At 40.9% G+C, this 19,293-nt stretch overlaps 1 protein-coding gene across 1 annotated transcript; it reads left to right on the top strand.

Annotated features, from left to right (window-relative positions):
- The first annotated feature begins 880 nt into the window (after positions 1 to 880).
- Positions 881 to 10,724, top strand: Rbmx2 (RNA binding motif protein X-linked 2). The gene is made up of 6 exons (XM_051178968.1): positions 881 to 950; positions 1,118 to 1,233; positions 2,588 to 2,639; positions 5,080 to 5,209; positions 8,753 to 8,936; positions 9,457 to 10,724. The coding sequence occupies exons 1-6, from the start codon at positions 946 to 948 to the stop codon at positions 9,975 to 9,977; spliced, it is 1,008 nt and encodes a 335-aa protein (XP_051034925.1). The 5' UTR covers positions 881 to 945; the 3' UTR covers positions 9,978 to 10,724.
- Positions 10,725 to 19,293: the final 8,569 nt, after the last annotated feature.

Raw genomic sequence — 19,293 nt, 5'->3', positions numbered from 1 at the left:
CGAGCTAACTAATTTTATTTTGGAGCTCAGTTTCTTCTTCTGTAAAATGGGGATTGTAACTGTATCTATTTCTTGGGGTTGTTGGGAGAGTAGAGATTGAATGAAAAAATGAAAATGGCAGTTATATAGGGATCTGGCTCAGAGAGGGAAGTGGAAGCCCAGCCTCGGGGAGGGAGAGGTTTAGGGCAGGGGCGGGGTAAGGAGTGCTGGGTGGAGTCACAGGTAATGAATGAAGACTTGTTCGGGGTTTGAGACCTAACAGAGACAGCACGCATAAATTGTCTACATCATCATCCAGCACTTGTTCAGTCCTAAACTGATAGACACTAATCTGACGATATTAATTTGTGCCTGCTGCTGGGAAAATACCACATTTCTTACGTAAATCTGTGGGTATTTAATTCGGTCTGTAGAGGCACACTGGTCCGTCGTTAATATTGAAGCGGGGAAACAATATTTAGCATCTCATAGCTATCTTCTTTATTTTTCTCCTGTAAAAATCCCGAGCAGGGAGGTTTTGAGGGATTGTTTTTGAGCAACTGCCGTCGAGTTAAAGAACAGGGCTTTAGATTAAGAAATAGAACTGGGACTTTAGCCACCCTTTCAGACACACTACTTCATTCGGAAAACGTTTAAAGCTCAAACAACGCCTTATCCGGAAGCTGAAGGCCCCTTAACGTCCAGGATCCCGCCCCTGGTCTACATCACAAAAGGAAGCAGTGACTAACAAGGGAGCTATTTCTCCCCAAGGAGCAAAGGGTACGAAGCACTTCCACGCTACTGCGCAGGTGCGAAGTCTTCCAGCGCCGGAACGGAAGTCCCGCCTCGGAAGTCCCGCCTCGAATTCTGCCGGCTGCAATCTGAGCTGTGTCGTCGGGTTGTGAACGCCCTTCGTAGCCTTACCCGGAAGATGATGACTTGAGGGAGAAGCGGGAAGGCGCGAATATGAAGTAAGCGTTTGGCGTTTCCGAGGAAGGGGGAGTGGGTTGCGGATGGCGGCCCACAAACGGTGACAGGTCTTTGCCGGGGTGGTAGGGCCTTCCGGCCTCGGGGCGGGAGAAGAAACCGTCTGTGAGGAAACGAACTTTTACCTAAGTCTTTCCCTCCTCCCGCGCAGCCCTTTAACTAAGGTGAAGCTGATCAACGAACTGAATGAGCGAGAGGTTCAACTTGGGGTGGCAGAAAAGGTGTCTTGGCACTCGGAATACAAGGACAGCGCCTGGATCTTTCTTGGTGAGGGCCACAGTTTTCTGTCGCAGTGCCTTTCCGAGTCGCAGCGTCCCCCCCCCCCCAGTTACTTAGAGACCCCGCCGACCACGCTCGTCACCCACACTCTTGTAGCTTGTTTGCCCACAGCCCGCTTTTGATTTCGTTTTTACACTCGTCCGTTTTCAGTTGCCTTCTCTGAGAGCCAGTGCTTCTTGGTATTTACCATTCATTGCACTTAAAATAATCCCACTTGGCTGCTCAGAGACAGTTAACTGCACAAACAACCCATTACCACGCCAAAGAAACTGAGGTGCAGACAGGTTAATAGACTTCCTTTAAGACCTCATACTGCAGCACTGAAATCTATGAGGTTATTGGTTATTATTTCAGTTTTACTGTCTGCCCTTCCTCAAAATTATTTTCTCCCATGATTGACTTTTGCTTTTAGTACGCTTCTGATTGGTAGGTACCAGGACAAACAGTAGCCAGCCTGCTTATTTCAATTCTAAAGGCTAAGTTAGCAGTTCCCCTGCAGCTGTTTCTTAGCTTCCATTTCTGAGCATGCCTGCCTGCTTGGCCTTCTAATTCAATAGGCATGGCTACATATTTTTTCGTCTTACCCATCTCCCTCCTCCCAGTACCTGGGAAAAATTACTAACAAGACTAGGAGCCTATGAAGGGGAATGCTTATGTCTCTGGTAACAGTATTACTACCCTGTGTTCACTTTATGTCACAACCAATAATTCTACAGTTAGACTTTTGAAAGATGCTATTTCACTAGATGTTGTGTTAAGCACTTTATATGCACAGTTTTCTTTTGTACCTATAACATTGTTGTGAGGCAAATAGACTGATAACCCCTGTTTACACATGAGGGAAAATACATGGAGGGGAAATTAGTTCCTGTGACTTGCTTAATGTTTTTTTTTTTTAAACTCTTAGTTTACACATAGGTGAGCATAACAATATCGTATTTGAATCCAATGTTTGTGAAATCTGAGTCTTGTGCAGGAAATTATCTGCTTTATAGGATATTGGATGTGAGGACCATAAGATTAAATCGTTATATGGTAACCCCTTTCCACTCAGAATTAATCACTTTTATTCCTTTTTTTTTTTTTTTTTTTTTTTTTTTTGAGACAGTCTCATTATGTAGCTCTAGCCCTGGAAAATACTATGTAGACCAGGCTTGCCTCAAACTCACGGAGATCCAAGAGTTAATTACTTTTTTTGCTGGTCTGTTGTCACCTTTCCCATTCTGTCATTGCATTGATTTTTTTGTGAGCTCAGGGCTTAGTGACCCTGTACCTCCAGTGTCTGGCCTAGTGCATTGTATGTGGTAAACACTTGATGAATGTTTGCTTTGTTTTCCTTTAGGAGGGCTTCCTTATGAACTGACAGAAGGAGACATCATCTGTGTGTTCTCACAGTAAGTCCTCTTTCATTTCCTACCTTCTGCGTGTATAGAGCAGTTTGCTTCTGCAACGCCAAAAAGGCATTTAAATCTGGGTGTGGGGCTGTACACCTCTAATGCCAGTTGAAGAGACTGTGAGGTAAGAGCATTGCCATGAGTTTGAGGCCAGCCTAGGCTACATTATGTATTCCAGGTCAGCCTGCACTACAGAGTGAGTCCCTGTCTCAAAAAGCCACTAAAGCCAGTTTAATTCTAGTCTGAATGACATCCCTGTGTGAGGAAGGCTAGAATTTTGATCAGTCCCAGGCTAGATAAGGTTCCAGAACATTAGCACATGGGAAATCCCAGAGCTTGGATCATTTGAAAAGTTTTCTGAGGGATCCTACTCCATTTCTGTCAAGTTTTTACTGAAACTTTTTCAGCATGAGCTTGCATGGGAACAAACTGGAATTCCCAGGAATGTACAGTGTTGACCTCTCTATTTGGGTTCCTGTAAACTAGGGTTAGGGTGCATATGTATGTAATCATATAACTTGTAATATATGTACACATATAACATATCAATTTCAGACTTATTTTCTGACTCATAAAGCTTTATTTGGAATTGGTTTTATAAGAAGTAATATAGATTCCATTTTTTAATTCAATTTCTGCTTTGATCCTTAGTATAGTCTGTCTTTATTAGGTTTGTTTTAGTTCATATTCATGCTTTTAAAAGAATCAGATTCTTCAAGGTTACAGATTTTCCTGAGTAGCTGGCTTAGCTACATCCTATAAATTTACATGGTATTTCAAAATTTGTTATTAGTTTCTAAGTGATATACCATTGGCATTTTAAATTTTGTTTTATTTTTCTTTCATCCATCTGTTAGCTAAGAGAATAATTTTCAAGTTCTGGTTACCTGGAGGTTTTCTTTTAATATTTTCAAAATTTTTATGTGTATGGATCTTTTGCTTGTATGTTTGCCAGCACTATGTGAGTGTCCAGGCACAGAAGAGGACACCGGATTCTTTGGAACTGGAGTTACTGATGGTTGTGAGCCTCCGAGCGAGTGTTAGGAAGTGAACCTGGGTCCTTTAGAAGAGCAAAAGCAAACAATACTCTTAACCACTGAGTCATCTCTCTAGCTCCAGAAGCAGGCTTTTTAAAAATATTATTTCTAGTTTTAACACATTGATTGGTGAATATATTTTTAGAGTTTATTTTTAATTGATCTTTAAAAAGATATTTTTTAGTTATGTTTGTATGTCTCTCTCTCTCTCTGTGTGTGTGTGTGTGTGTGTGTGTATGTATGTATGTACGAGTATGTGCATGTGTGAACTCAATGCTTGTGAGAGGCTTCAGATTCCCCTGAAGATACAAAGGTTGTGAGACACCTGGCTTGAATGCTGGGAACTAAATTTGGGTTTTCTGTGAGAGCAGTAGGTGCTCTTGACTTCTGAGCTGTCTTTTTAACAAGAAACTTTAGTGTTTATTGATATTTATTTTGAGACCTTACCAATAGTGAATTTAATTTGTTTTATGAATTCTTGAAAATAATTGATCTCATTATGTACTTCAAAAATACCTGTATGTCTAAAAGTTTGACATTAGTGGATATTAGCAATTATCTTTATTTCTGTTTCCTTTATAGTATTTGATATTAATTCATCTGCTCATTCCTTTCAACTAGTTTTGTGGGGGAAATTTACAGCCAAATTTATTTTGTTCTTAGATTCACAGGATTTCCTCTCAGTGCAAACATATCCATAGGACTGGACGAGTACTCAATATTTTCTTAATGAAATAACTTGTTTGATCAAAATAGGCTTCTTGGAGCCAGGTTGTTTTAGCAGACATAGACAATTTTATGTCACTGACATGTGAGTTTTGTTTTATCAGATTTTTTTGTTTTTGTGATAATATTTTTTATTTAAATTTGAAAAAAGCTTGTTTTTCATGTCAATTCCAGTTCCCTCACCCTCCCCTCTCCCCCTGTCCCACTCCCAACCCCCATCCCATCCTCTTTCTGCTCCTAGGCCCTGCTCCAAATGATATTACAGACTTTGAAGATCCCCCATGGAAGGCCTTGTCCTCCCTGGGGAGCAGAAAGGGGATACACACACACACACACACACACACACACACACACACACACACACACACACACACATATATATATTTTGGGGGGCGTGGTTTGAGACAGGGATTGTCTGTGTGTTCTGGAAGTAGCTCATTAGACCAGGCTGACCTTGAACTCCCAGAGATCCACCTGCCTCTGCCTCTTGAGTGCTGGGACTAAAGACTTGCACAACCACTGCCCAGAGGCCTTGTTGTATTCTTATTTAACTTTTTTTGTTTTCAACTTAACTGTGTCATCTTGTTATATTTCTCCTATACTGACTATTTGAATTGGTTAGTCAGTATGAAAATTTTTGCATTTTGAATGAATAATATATTTTATAAACTAAACAGATATGGGGAGATTGTCAACATTAATCTTGTGAGAGACAAGAAGACTGGCAAGTCCAAAGGATTCTGTTTCCTGTGTTATGAAGATCAGAGGAGCACAATTCTGGCTGTTGACAATTTCAACGGAATTAAGGTGACTGTGCTTACTATGCAGGATTTGACTGGACTTTTCCTGTGTATGGGTTAAGCTTCATTTTTTTTTTTTTTTTTTTTTTTTTTTTTTTTTGCTGTTTACAGGTGCAGGAATAGTACTGGTCAGCTGGATGTATTGTGGGGGTTGTAGAGGTGCCTAGACACACTGGATAGGGAATGATTCCAGGAAACCATTTTCTGGCTCATGCATCTGCCAGGAGTTATTCCTTTTCCGTATGTGTTAGCAAACTGTCGTGCCAGAAACATGGGTACTGTGCCCCTTATCTGGGGGATGTTTTTCTTATACACATTTTCCATCTGTTCTAGTGCATTAGAGACTAGAAACACTGCTCTTGGATATTGTGCTGTGCTAGGGAACCAGGGGCTTCACCATGGTTTTGTAAGTAAAAACAGAGCCATGTATATCTAGCATATGATTCCAGTGACTTAACATATTTGCCTCCTGGAAATTCTTTAGTTAAAAACTGGTGACTAATACTATAAAATAAGTTATTTTGAAATTTTAAAGGATTGGTTTTCAGAAGAAGTCACCATCAAAGGAAAATTGCTTTTTAAAATTTTTTTATCAAAATGATAAATAGACATAATCTTCTCACACTTAAAGGTACATATAAAAATGTATTCTAGAAATGAAACAGTAAAATTGAAATTCAGGGTTCAGATGCTATTACCTTTATAGAAGTGTATCTGTTTGAAAATAGACTGTTTATAAAACATGGGGTTCATTTTATTGTTCACCTCCGTAGCTCTAGCTTATAGATAATAATCAGTGGGAACTGAAAGGTCCTGTTTGGCAGGAGTAGAGAAAGGTATGATAGCTCAAGCAAAAGGAAGTAAAACTAGGAATATCGCTCAGTGAGAGAGTGCTTCCCTATGAGACCCTTAATTCAATACCACCACAGCAAAAACATTTTGTTCCCTTGGTCTTATTTTGCCTCCTGATTAGTTTGTTGAAAAAGCAGCTTTAGCATTAGATTTCATGCTTCTGACCCTCATGTTTTTCTAGGACATGTTGTTTTCTTATTAAATGTTGTGTATAACTTTGTATGTATGTGCACATATTCATGTGTGTGCATGTATAGTTGGAGGCCAGAGAACAGCTTTGGCATCATTCATCAAGATCTGTCTGCTTTTACTTCTTCATTTTTATTTATTTATTTATTTTGAGACAAAATTTCTCACTTGTCTGGAACTTGTCAAGTAGGCCATGTTGCTTGGCCTGTGAACTCCAGCAGTCTTCCTATCAATGCTTCCCAATGCAGGAATTAAAAGTGTGTGCTATCACACTCAGATTATGTGGGTTCTTAGGATTAACCTCAGGTCCTTATTCTTACAAGGCAGGTGCTTTACCAACTATACCAATTCTCTATCCCTATAGATAGTCAATTGCCCTTCAAATCCTAAATTCTCATAGAATTTCTTCTTTTTTATTTTACTTTTTTTTTTATTATTTTACATATCGATCCCAGTTTCCTCTCCCTCCCATCCTCCCATGCCCCCACCCCCTTCCATCCTACGCCTCCCCCACCCTACAGTGAGGGTGATGCCTTCCAGGAGGGATTATCAAAATCTGTTAAGTTATTTGGAGTAGGGACTAGGCCCTCCCTCCTGCCTCTAGGTTAAGGGAGTATCCCTCCATGGGGAACGTGCTCCCAAAGTTCTTTTCTGTACTAGGGATACATCCTGGTTTCACTGTCAGAGGTCCCATAGACTGCCCAGGCCTCATAACTGAGACCCATGTTCAGGGGTTGTGGGTCAGACCTGTGCTGGTTTCCCAGCTATCAGTCTGAGGTTCATAACCTCCCCCCTTGTTCAGGTCAGCTGTCTCTGTGGGTTTCTGCAGGCTGGTCTTGACCCCTTTGCTCATCACTTCTCCCTCCCTGCAACTGGGTTCCAGGAGTTTGGCTCAGTGTTTAGCTGTGGGTCTCTGTTTCTGTTTCCATCAGCTACTGGATGAAGGCTCTAGGATGGCATATAAGGTAGCCACCAATCTCATTATAGGGGAAGGGCATTTAAGGAAGCCTCTTCACTATTGCTCAGATTGTTGTTGGGTAATCCTTGTAGATCTCTGAACTTTTCTCTAGTGACATCTTATGTTGCCGAGTATGTGGTCAATGTTAGAGAAGGTTCCATGTGGAGTTGAGGAGAAGGTACATTCTTTTGTGTTTGGATGGAATGTTCTATAGATGTCTGTTAAACCCAATTGGGACATAACTTCTGATAGTTCTTTTGTTTCTTTGTTACGTTTCTGCTTGATGGTCCTGTCTAGTGGCGAGTGTGGTGTTGAAGTCTCCACTATGACTGTCTGAGGTTTTATGTGAGATTTGAGTTTTGGTAATGTTTCTTTTATGAATGTGGTTGCCTTTGTATTTGTGGCATAGATATTCAGAATTAAGACTTTGTACTGATGGATTTTTCCTGTGATGAATATGAAATGAACTTTTTCATCTTTTGATTGATTTTGGTTTGAAGTCTGACTTGTTAGATATTAGGATAGCTACACCTGCTTGCTTTTTGGGTTCATTTTATTGGAAGTTATTTTCCCAACCCTTTACTCTGAGGCAGTGTCTGTCTTTGAAGCTTAGATGTGTTTCTTGTATGCAGCAGAAGGATGGGTTCTGTTTCGTATCCATTCTCTTAACCTGTTTCTTGTTATAGGCAAGTTAAGGGAAAGTAGGGACCATTGATTGTTAATTCTTGTTTGTTTTAGATTTGTTGTTGGCAGAGGTATTGTGAGTATATTTGTCCTGATTTTTCTTTTCGGTTCTGGTGAAGTGGGATTATCTATTGCCTATGTTTTTGTTAGTGTAATTAACTTCCTTGGGTTGGAGTTTTCCTTCTAGAACTTTCTGCAGGGCTGGATTTGTGGATATGTTTTGTGAAGAATCTGGTTTTTTCATGGAATATCTTGTTTTCTCCATCTATAGTGATTGAGAGTTTTGCTGAGTATAGTAGCCTGGGCTGACATCTGTGGAGTCTTAGTGTTTATAGAATATCCATCCAGGACCTTCTGACTTGCAGAGTTTCCATGGAGAAGTCAGCTGTAATTTTGATAAGTCTGACTTTATATATTGCCTGCTCATTTTCCTTCACTGCTCCTAATAGTCTTTCTATATTCTGTATACCAGGTGTTTTGATTATTATGTGGTGAGGAGACTTTTTTTGATCCAGTCTATTTGGTGTTTGGTATGCTTCTTGTACTTTCATAGGCATGTCCTTCTTCAAATTGGAAAGTTTCTTCAATGATTTTGTTGAATATGTTTTCTGAACCTTTGAGCTGGGCTTCTTCACCTTCTTCTATACCTATTATTCTTAGGTTTGGTCTTTTCTCAGTAGCTGCCCTGAGTGCTGTGTATTATTAGTATTAGCTATATATGCTATAACATACCAGTTGAGCATGTTTTCTTTAATGGTTTCTTTATACAAGGTAATGGATGTGATTCAAACCTTGGTTCTCTATAGTTTGATTCAGATAGTTGGATGTGGGGGCTATCTTTCCTGACACGTTTATGGTCTTGCTTAGATCAAAGGAAGAACTATCCGTGTGGACCATGTGTCAAACTACCGGGCTCCTCAGGAATCAGAAGATCTGGATGATGTGACCAGAGAGCTCCAGGAGAAGGGCTGTGGGGCTAATACACCTCCATCAAGTTCTCCTGAGGTGTCTGAAGATGAAGATGTTAAGCCCACAAAAAAGCACAAAAAAGGTAGAATGTTAAAACTCAGTAAAAATTCTGTATATCTTAGTGTCTTCTTTTCCAAGCATGCATAGATATTCAAGAATCCACTCTTAAGTGGAATATGGGAAGATGTGAGCATCCTTATTTTATTGGGGAAAGCAGAAGTGTCTGAGGAAGGAAGGCTAGTGGTGTGGGCAGAATTTTATCTCCCTAACTTGTTATGTTGTCATCCTAACCCTTCTGTATCTCAAAATGAGGTTGTATTTGGAGTTACAGTGCTTCTGTGTTGGGTTGTCTTGGACAGCTTGACTTATCAACAGTGACAGGTGTGCAATTTGATTCTTGAAGACATTTTCCAGGAGGTATATAACCTGTGACTGCTTCATTTGCCACCTGGGATATTTTTCACAAATGTATTCTCCATCTGCTATCATGGGAATGTTTTGGAACGTTTCAGTTTTATGTGATTTACTGAGAGAAGAAAGGCACATTTTAAAGAGATTCCTTTGTGTTTTCTTTTTCTTATTGATTGTTCCCCTCCCCCAAGACAAAAAAGAGAAAAAGAAAAAAAAGAAAGAAAAAGAGAAGACTGAGCACAAGGTACGAGCAGAGCTGCCCTCCTGCTCTTTGTCCTCTGGAAGCAAGACAGTAAAGGAAAAGGATGACCATGGCCCAAAGAAGCACAGCAGCGAGACCTCAGAGAAAGCCCAGAAGTCGGAATCCAGAGAGGGGAGGAAGAAGCACCCAGGCTCCCCTGATATGAGGAGTCCCTTCCATGGTATAGCAGAGGACCCCGAGTGGGAGCCAAAGAAAGAGAAACCCAAGCATGAGCATAAGTCCTCGAGCAGGAAGGAGGGAGAAGAAAAGAGCAGAGATAAGGAGAGAGGGAGGAGCTCAGGTACTCATTCCAGCAGGCATGGTGGGCATTCTGAAGGGCGGAGTCATAGAAGTAGAAGCAGGAGTCATAGAAGTAGAAGCAGGAGTCCTGATAAGTCCCATAGGCATAAAAAGCATAGGCACTCCTGGGAGCGGGAATCCTTCCATGTCAGTGACCGTAGACATTATTGAAGTCCTGCCAGCTGGCCAGTTCTTTGAAAATGAATTTTGTTGCATAAATATCAAATTGTCTTTGTTGTTATTTTTATATGTAAAGTTTTGGGGCTGAATTCTTTCAATCCCTTATATGACAGAGTTGTTCAGAAGGGTATAGTTTCAACCCAATCCACTGTCCCTGGGAATAGTTGGTACTGACCAGAGTATGTGCCTAAAATTTGGTTCACAGATTTGGCCTATCGACTTCTGATTTGAGATTGTTGGGAAAGGCAAACACAAGGCAATGATGGAGTTCTAGTCTTCATGTTAGAGATTTGAGTTCAGTACTGTAGGACCTTACCAGATGGCAGGAACAACTGTAGAAAGCCACAGCTTATGAGATTTGGAGAGTGTAATATGGATATGATAGGATTTTTTTTCAAGACAGGGTTTCTCTGTGTAGCTTTGGAGTCTGTCCTGGCACTCGATTTGTAGACCAGATCCATCTGCCTCTACCTCTGGCTCCCAAGTGTTGGGATTAAAGGCATGCACCCCCCCCCCCCAGTGTGATAGGATTCTTAAGGCCAGCCAGTTCCCTCTCCTTTATATTTCGTGTTTGTTTTGTCATGTCTGAGATGGAACCCAGGTCATTGCACCTGCTAGGAAAGTGCTCTATTACTCAGCTCTAGCCCAGTTCCCTTTATTTTGTTTTTGGTTCTTGATGGTTACATATATCTCTAGGTATTTTTTTTTCTTTGTAACTTATTTGTTTGTCTTGAGATGAAATTCATATAAAATAAACTGTTTTAAGCAATTCAGTGGCACTTGGTCCATTCAGTGTTGGATTAAAACCATTTTTCATGTAGTTTTAAATCGTTTATACCTTTCTCTATTGTCCCTGTCAACCATAAAGAGGCTTTTGTTTCTATGGGCTCACTTGTTTCCTAGTTTCCTCTACTCTGTGACAAAATTTCAAAATGCCTGATGAAAGCAGTTTAAGGAAGAATTTGTTTTATTGTGTCTGTATGCTTGTGGAGGCTACTGATCAACTTTTGAGTGTCTGTCACTGTCTGCCTTTCTTTTGAGACTGCACTGAGACAGATGATCGGGTTAAAAAGCTCAGGGCCAGAAATTCAAAGAACTCCTTAAAGTGCTCCACACAGTGGAAGCAGAAGTGTCATTGCCAAACTCTGTTTATGAGGGTACAATTACATTGGTACCCAAGCCACACAAAGACTCAACTAAGAAAGAGAACTACAGACTAATATCCCTCATGAACATTGATGCAAAAATACTCAGTAAAATACTATCAAATGGTATTCAAGAACACATCATAGAAATCATCCCAGATGACCAAGTAGGCTTCATCCCAGGGATGGTTCAACATACAAAAATCTATCAATGTAATCTACCATATAAACATATTGAGACATTTTTCAACCCTTATTTTATCTTATAGTTTGAGGGGATACTGTCTGTCGTGGTGAGGAAGACATGTAGCAGCAGCCTGAGTTAATATACATGGTCATATTGTATACTCAGGAAGCAGGGAAAGATGGTATTGATGCTCAGTTCACTTTCTCACTTTTCCTTTTATCCAGTTCAGGATTTTAGTCCGTGGTGATACCACCCACATTCAGGGTGGGTCTTCCCTTTTAAGCCGCTCTAGAATTATCATAGACACACCCAGCGGTATGTTTTCTAGGTTGTTGATGAAGATTAAATATAACATCTGTTTTGAGTGTTTTGTTTAAGTGAAATTATACGGGAGTGGTCTTTTATTGTCTTCCTTTAATCTAGTGTGTTTTCAAAGCTGACATTGTATAGCATGTTGGCAGTACTTTTCATGGCTGCATAATAATGAAGAGATACATGGTTTTTATTCATGGATGGGCATTTGGTTCTTACTGTTTGACTAATCATTATGCTCAGACATATCAGACTTCCTTCTACACATTATTTAAGTCACCTCTTTGTTAGGATGGGAATTTGTTATGTCCATTGCCTGATGGGAGATGTCATTCTGTAAATATGTTTCTCATACTGGTTAATGAATAAAGCACTGTTGGCCAATAGGAAAGCAAGATAGGTGGGACTAGGAGACAAGGAGGAAAGAGGAAGTAGTAAGGAGGAGTCAAGATTGAGAGATGGGGAGAGCCCATTCCCTGGTAAGATGAAACCATGTGGAAATACTTAATTAACAGAAATGGGTTAATACTTAAGACAGAGCTAGCCGATAAGAAACTAGTACCTGGCCAACAGAATTATATCAAATACAGGGTCTCTGTGCATTATTTGGGGCTTTCACGGCAGTGGGACAAGACCAGTGGCGGGCGGAAAAACCTACTCCTTACAATTGCCTATCTAGTCTGATTAGCACTTCCTGCTTATTTTTCTTCTTTAAAAAGTTTTAAGGAGCCGCTGATGGCTGAACATAACTTTAATCCCAGCACACAGGAAGCAGAGGCAAGAGGATCTCTGTGAGTTCAAGGCCAGCCTACTCTACAGAGCTATACAGAGAAACCTTGTCTTGATAAACCAAAAAAAAAAAAGTTTTAAGATTGAAAATATATCATGTTTCCGTTGTACTCCTCCCTCCATGACCTTCCATGTTCACTCAAATTCATAGCCTCTTATTCTTTAATTATTACTGTTACATATAAATATAATTATATCATTTCCTCCTGTTCCATTCTTCCCTCCATGACCTCCCATGCCCATTCAAATCATAGCCTCTTGCTCTTTAATTATTACTGTTACATATAAACATATCATTTAACCCTGTTCTAGTCTTCCTCCCATGACCTCACATGCCCATGCAGATTCATAGCCTCTTATTCTTTATTTATTACTGTTACATATAAATATGTGAATAATTATATAAATGCCACTTGTTGAGCTTGTTTAGTGTTGGCTTGTATGTTTATGTCTTCGGGCTGATGGTGGGTTTGGATGAACATTTAAAGGACTTATCCTTGGGGAAGATTAATTTTCTCTCAGCAGTCTTTAATTGCCCAAAGCTCTTCATACACATTGGCAAGTCAACTGATGTTGTCATTCAGATCTTTTAGCAGTCATATCACTGTGATTTCACTAGTGTAGGTTCCCTGTCATGTCTAAAAGACATAGTCCTTTTGCAGCAGACTTCCTAGTCCTCTGGCTCTTAGAATCTTTCTACCCCTTCCTCTGCGATGTTCCAAGCCTTAGGTATAGGGTGTGTGCTGTAGATGTTTCAATTGGGACTGGGTACCCTATATGGGCAGTAATTATCTGCAGTTTGACAAGTTCCTACTTTGTATAATTATCTCTACTGTGACAAGAGCTTCTTTGATGAGGAGTGAGAGCTACACTTAACTGCGTTAAGTTTCCGTTTCATTGAAAATAGTTTTTTTTTTCTCACATACTCTATCCTGCTTACTGTCTCTGCTCCCTCTTCTCCTGCCAGTTCCTATCCTACTTAATCCCATCTGGATCCATTCCCTTTCTTTCTCTCATTATAAAACACTCATTTAAGGGAAAACAATACAATGAAATATAATGAGACGTAACAAAAACTCATTGGAATTGGACAAAACAAAGGGGAAAGAGTTCAAGAGAAAGCACAAGAAACAAAGTCCCACTCATTTGCACACTCAGGGTTCCAATAAAAACGCTAAACTGGAAGCCATAATACATACAAAAATGACCTGGTAGACGGTGCAGGCCCTGTGCATGCTCTGTCTCTGTGAGTTCATGAGAGTTTTGCTTGTGTTGATTTAGAGAGCCTTGTTTTCTTGGTGTCTTCCATCACCTCTGGCTCTTACACTCATCTTCTGTGGGGTTCCCTGAGCCATGAGTGTGTTGTGGGGGTATCCACCAGAGAAGACTACTCAGATGTAGGTTTAAACCAATAGAAAGTCTTTATTAGCTGGCCACTGACTGCACTGGCTATTTAAGATCCCAGTGGAGTATCTAACATTTCTCAGGATTTCTGAATCTTCTTTGAATCCCCCATGACAGTGCCCCTTACCAGCAGGAAGTAGTTTGGAAAGAACAACGCCCAAATTCCCAAATATTGTGTATAAATGTTTGTTTTCATTTAATTGGACTTTGTTATATAAAATAAAATAAATTATTAAAAAACAAGTAAAAAAAAAAAAAAAACATTTTCAGTTAAGAAGAACAGTTAGCCTGAAGTAGAACTACAGAAACCAAAAAACAAGGTTAGTATAGTACATTTGAGGTCTTTGTTTTCATTTTGGTAGGTGGTGCTATCTACATGCTGAATTTTACAGTGTGAATGATAACTTCTATTATGGCATCAGTTGTGCTAAGGTCTAGGCCCCTGTTACATTCCCCACTGGTCTTAGTGAATGAGTCAAATCGTGGACTCATTCTACTCTAAAGATGTGTAGTTGTCCTAAGGACCATTAATTTTACTGATAGATAATTGGCCATATAGTTTAAGATGCAGGTTAATCCAATCAGAATGAGAATTAAAGGCCCAGTCAGTGCTGATAGTAGATTAGTCAGGGGGATCAAGAGAACAGACTGGTATTAATTCTTTTCTTTATGTCTTTGCCTCTTTTGCTTTTTAAGGTTTTCCCCAACCAGGGCAAACTTTTTCTCTTAATTACTAATCAATTAACATAGAAGCAACCGGTTTGTCCAAAGGTCATACATAGTTTCCTTTATCTCATGAGAAGTAAGTTTAAGCCTCTCCAACTTTGTAGGACCGGTTCTAGAAGGGAATCTAACTGGTACTTTAATTCAGAAATGGAAACTTTTAATACTTAGGTCCTGATGAATATCAGGGCAGGGTGAATATCTCACTATACCTATTTTTTTTTTAATTCCTATCTTTTTATTTCTGAGACTGGTTTTCTTTGTGGCTTTGGAAGCTGTCCTGGAACTAGTTCCTGTTTGAAAAACATCAGACCATTAGTCAAACCATTAGTACATGGCCACCAGGTAGTCTCAGGGTTTTGGTAATATTGTTGTCATCCAGAAGAATTAGTCCGTCTAAGTCAGAATAGCAGGCCTCAGAAGAAGGAGACATGCCTAGTTTAAAGGTTTTGAATATTAGACAGGCTTCAGTCCCTTGTAAATTCTCTAATGTTAATTTAGGGTGGCCCTAGTCACAGTTTTGTCCGTCTGTGGGCTGACGGGCTGGTTAGTTCTATCCCTATGTAGTATGGTGGTGGAGATGGTGGTGTCTAAGCACAACCGCAATCCTTGTTGATTTCAGACTGGGAGTGATTAACTATCTGTCCCCCAGGGCCCCTTCCTGTGGCATAGTCTGATTCTCCACATTTTGCCTGTTTTCCAAAGGCCAAAAGCTTTCTTACAGAATTCCCAGATTTTTAATTTTATGGCCATTGGATTACATTTTTCTATTGTACATTTCTTGGGAAGGAACTTTTTTCTATAAATTCATCTGTATGTTTTAAGGAAGCCTCTGTTTTACGACCCTAATTTTTGCAGTATAAACTCCCTTGTTTCTGTCAGCTAAGGGGCCCAGCTGCAAGGCATGCATAGACTTGTAAGCTCTATACTCCTATCTATGGTGGAAAAATAAGGATGGGGAAAGCAGATAGGCTGAGTAGATGTTCATTCAGGGAGAAATAACTTACAAAAGATAAAGATGAACACCAGCAGGTTCCAGTCCCAAGGATGCCTACGGATGCTCCGTCTCCGTCCAGGAAACAAGAGGGAGTTCTGGGGATTCCCAAGCCCAGACCTAGTTCTTCCACATCACATTGGCCCCTGTCCCCCAATGGGTGTGGTCAGTGTGGCAGGTGCTGGTGGGGTGAATGTCTCATTATACCTCTTTTTTTTAAATATTGCTATCTTTTTGTTTGTTTGTTTTGTTTTTCGAGACTGGTTTTCTCTGTGGTTTTGGAAGCTGTCCTGGAACTAGCTCTTGTAGACCAGGCTGGCCTCAAACTCACAGAGATCCGCCTGGCTCTGCCTCCCGAGTGCTGGGATTAAAGGTGTGTTCCACCACTGCCCAGCTTTATTTTGTTTTTCTTTAAAGATGTATTTATTTATTTATTATGCATACAGTGTTATGCTTGCAGGCCAGAAGAGGGCACCAGATCTCATTACAGATGGTTGTGAGCCACCATGTGGTTGCTGGGAATTGAACTCTGGACCTTTGGAAGAGTAACCAGTGCTCTTAACCTCTGAGCCATCTCTCCAGCCCTTTATATTCCTATCTTAAAAGATAAACTTCCATATCTTTCCTTTCTCCAGTGTAACCAGACATTTAAAATGGGTATCAGTAAATAAAGGCCAAGATAGAATATGGGTTGCTGGTCTGCAGCCACATTAGCTATCACCTCCCCGTGTATCTGTCTCTTGTGGTTAAGTCCAGGCCCATGACCAATTTACACCAAACATAAGACTCAGGAAGTAAAGGGGCAGATAGTGGAAGGATCTGGGGCCCGATGAAGCCCCTCCTGGAGGGCATCACCCTAGAAGTGGAGTGGGGGGATGGGATGGGAGGGTGGTGGGGGGCATGAGAGAGTGGGAGAGAGGAAAAGAGGGAGGGAGAGGGAACTTGGTTCGATATGTAAAATAAAAATAAAAAAAAATTAGAAAAGTGTAAATGTATAAATAGTCCCAGTTGCTGGAAGTAGCTCAAGGTGTTTAAAAACTGAGAACTGATTGGGACAAGAATTTTTGCATAAGCTGAAATCCACTGTCACCTTCCTCTAATGAGAAGATGCAGTTAGACTTACAGATACCTAGAAAAACTTTGCTGTCTTACCCTCTGTCAAAAGAATATCTCCTAACTGAAAGCCTCCAGTTAAAAGATGCAGTTGGACTGTTTCTCATATTGACAACAAAAAATTCTCAGAGGTATAGGCAGGAAGTAATACCCCAGGACTGGCCCAACACCAACTTTCTATTATTGGTCAACTAACCAGTTCATCTATCCTTATCCAGATTAAATAATACCCAATAACCTTGGAAACAAAAAGGGAAAATTGCAGTCCATATTGCCTGGATTAGAGAGATGAGCATCCTGATGACCTGCCAGTCACCCTGGCATATGTCTCTCCTGCCTATGAAGAAACCTGGGGCCCCTGAGTCTCATGAGTCTGATTCTTCCAGAGAAACAGGTGAATCCTGGTTTGGACCTGAAAGATGCCTTCTTCAGCCTCTCACGGGCAAAGGGTGAATCAACCCATCTTTGCTTTTGAATGGAAAGTCCCAAGGGAGGTTAAAGCAGGCAATGTACCTGCACCAGATTTCCCCAAAGATTTAAGACACTAAATGCTGACATGTTAACCTTCTATTAGAGGTTTCCTGGGACCACATTCTTACAATATGTAAATGACCCACATGGAGGGTGGTGCCTTCCAGGAGGGATCATCTATATCTGTCAAGTCATTTGGAGTAGGGACTAGGCCCTCTTTCCTGTCTGTAGGTTAAAGGAGTATCCCTCCATGGGGGATGTGACACCAAAGTTCTTTAGTGCACCAGGAATACATCCTGGTTCCACTGTCTGAGGTCCCACAGACTGCCCAGGCCTTCTAGCTGAGACCCATATTCAAGGGGGTCTGACTCAGTCCAATACTGCATTTCCAGCTATCAGTCTGGGGGCCAGTTAGCTCCTCCTTGTTCAGGTCAGCTGTCTCTGTGAGTTCCTGTAGCCTGGTCTCGTCCTCTCCCTCTCTACATCTGGATTCCAGTTCTGCTCAGTGTTCAGCTGTGTGTGTCTGCTTCTGTTTCCATCAGCTACTAGATGAGGGCTCCATGATGGTGGATAAGTTATTTGTTGTTCTCATTATCAGGGAAGGGCATTTATGGTAGCCTTTCCAATGTTGCTCAGATTGTTAGTTGGGGTCAGTCTTGTAGGTCTCTGGACATTTCTCTAGAGTCAGTTTTCTCTTCAAACCTATAATGGCTCCCTCTTTTATCATCTCCCCCCCCCCCTTCTCTCATCTATTCCTCCCCCGACTCAATCTTCTTAGTCCCTCTCCTCCCCTTCTCTTTCTCCTAGTCTCACTTTTCTAATTTTTTATAAAACTTTTCTGGGGCCAATTGGTGGCAAAATAAATCTTTTTTAGCAGTGGTCTTTAATTCTTCTAAAAAGAACCTAGCAATTTTCTTTTTTTCTTCTTGGTCAGTGTTGGACAGAAGGGAAAATCCTTCTGTCCAAACTATATTGTCCATCAGTAACCCCCCACCCCCTACCCCGGGGGCAAAAGTTTTGCTTTTTTTTTTTTTCAGAGAATGGTTAGTTTTTAAAAATGTTTGTAATAGCTATTTTGAAATCCTTGTCTTGTGCTTCAGCTGTATTACATTTCTCAGGGCCTGCCATAGTGGTGTTGCTTGCTTCTGCTAGAGACACATTGTCTTGGTTGTTACTGTGTTTGTTGTTTTTCTTTTTCCCCCTTTCTATTTAAATTAGAAACGATCTTATTTTGTATATCAATCCCAGTTCCTTCTCTCTCCCATCCTCCCATGCCCCCCACCCATCCACATCCCATCTCTCTTCTGCTCCATAGAAAGGGTGAGACTTTCTATGGGGGATCACCAAAGTCTGTCATATCATTTGGGTCAGGGCCTAGGCCCTCCCCCATGTGTCTAGGTTGAGAGAGTATCCCTCTGTGTGGGATGGGCTCCCAAAGTCCATTCCTACATTAGGTATAAATGATGTTCCATTATCAGGGGCCCCATAGACTACCCAGGCCTAATTAACTGATATCCACGAACAGGGGTCCTGGTTTCATCCTATGCTGGTTTCCCAACTATCAGTCTGGGGTTCATGAGCTCCCCCTTTGTTCAGGTCAGCTGTCTCTGTGGGTTTCTCCAGCCTGGTCTTGACCCCTTTGCTCATCACTCCTCCCTGCCTGCAACTGGATTCCAGGAGTTTGGCTCAGTGTTTAGCTGTGTGTGTCTGCTTCTGCTTCCAGCAGCTACTGGATGAAGGCTCCAGGACAGGATGTAAGGTAGTCATCAATCTCATTATCTCATTCTCAGGGAAAGGCATTTAAGGTAGCCTCTCCACTATTGCTCAGATTGTTAGCTGGGGTCATCCTTGTAGATCTCTGGACCTTTCCCTAGTGCCATATTTCTCTTTAAACCTACAATGGCTCCCTCTATTAAGGTATCTCTTTTCTTGCTCTCCTCTTTCTTCCCCTGACTCAATCTTCTTTTTTAATTGTTGCTTCCTTTTAAGCTATGGCTCTCCTATTCAGCAAATCTATTTAAATCTCTATCCCACTAAAGAACTCAGGATTCAAAGATTAAGGTAGAATCCTGCTTCCCAGAGAGGCTGAATAGCAAGCAGCCCACCTAGTTCACCTCCTTGAGTCTCCCAGAAGTCTTGCTTTTTTCTTGCCCCTCCTTATAAGCCCTT

Source organism: Phodopus roborovskii, unplaced genomic scaffold (assembly GCF_943737965.1).
Source record: "Phodopus roborovskii unplaced genomic scaffold, PHOROB, whole genome shotgun sequence".
Classification (NCBI taxonomy): Eukaryota; Metazoa; Chordata; class Mammalia; order Rodentia; family Cricetidae; genus Phodopus; species Phodopus roborovskii.
The sequence above is the reverse complement of the archived record's forward strand: the minus strand, read 5'-3'. Positions and strand labels throughout refer to the sequence as shown.

What these genes read in the sequence shown, in the direction of transcription:
- Rbmx2 (XM_051178968.1), top strand. An exon ending in CAGCGCCTGGATCTTTCTTG is followed by an intron (nt 1,234 to 2,587) that starts GTGAGGGCCACA and finishes GTTTTCCTTTAG; the next exon opens with GAGGGCTTCCTTATGAACTG. An exon ending in CACAAAAAAGCACAAAAAAG is followed by an intron (nt 8,937 to 9,456) that starts GTAGAATGTTAA and finishes CCCTCCCCCAAG; the next exon opens with ACAAAAAAGAGAAAAAGAAA.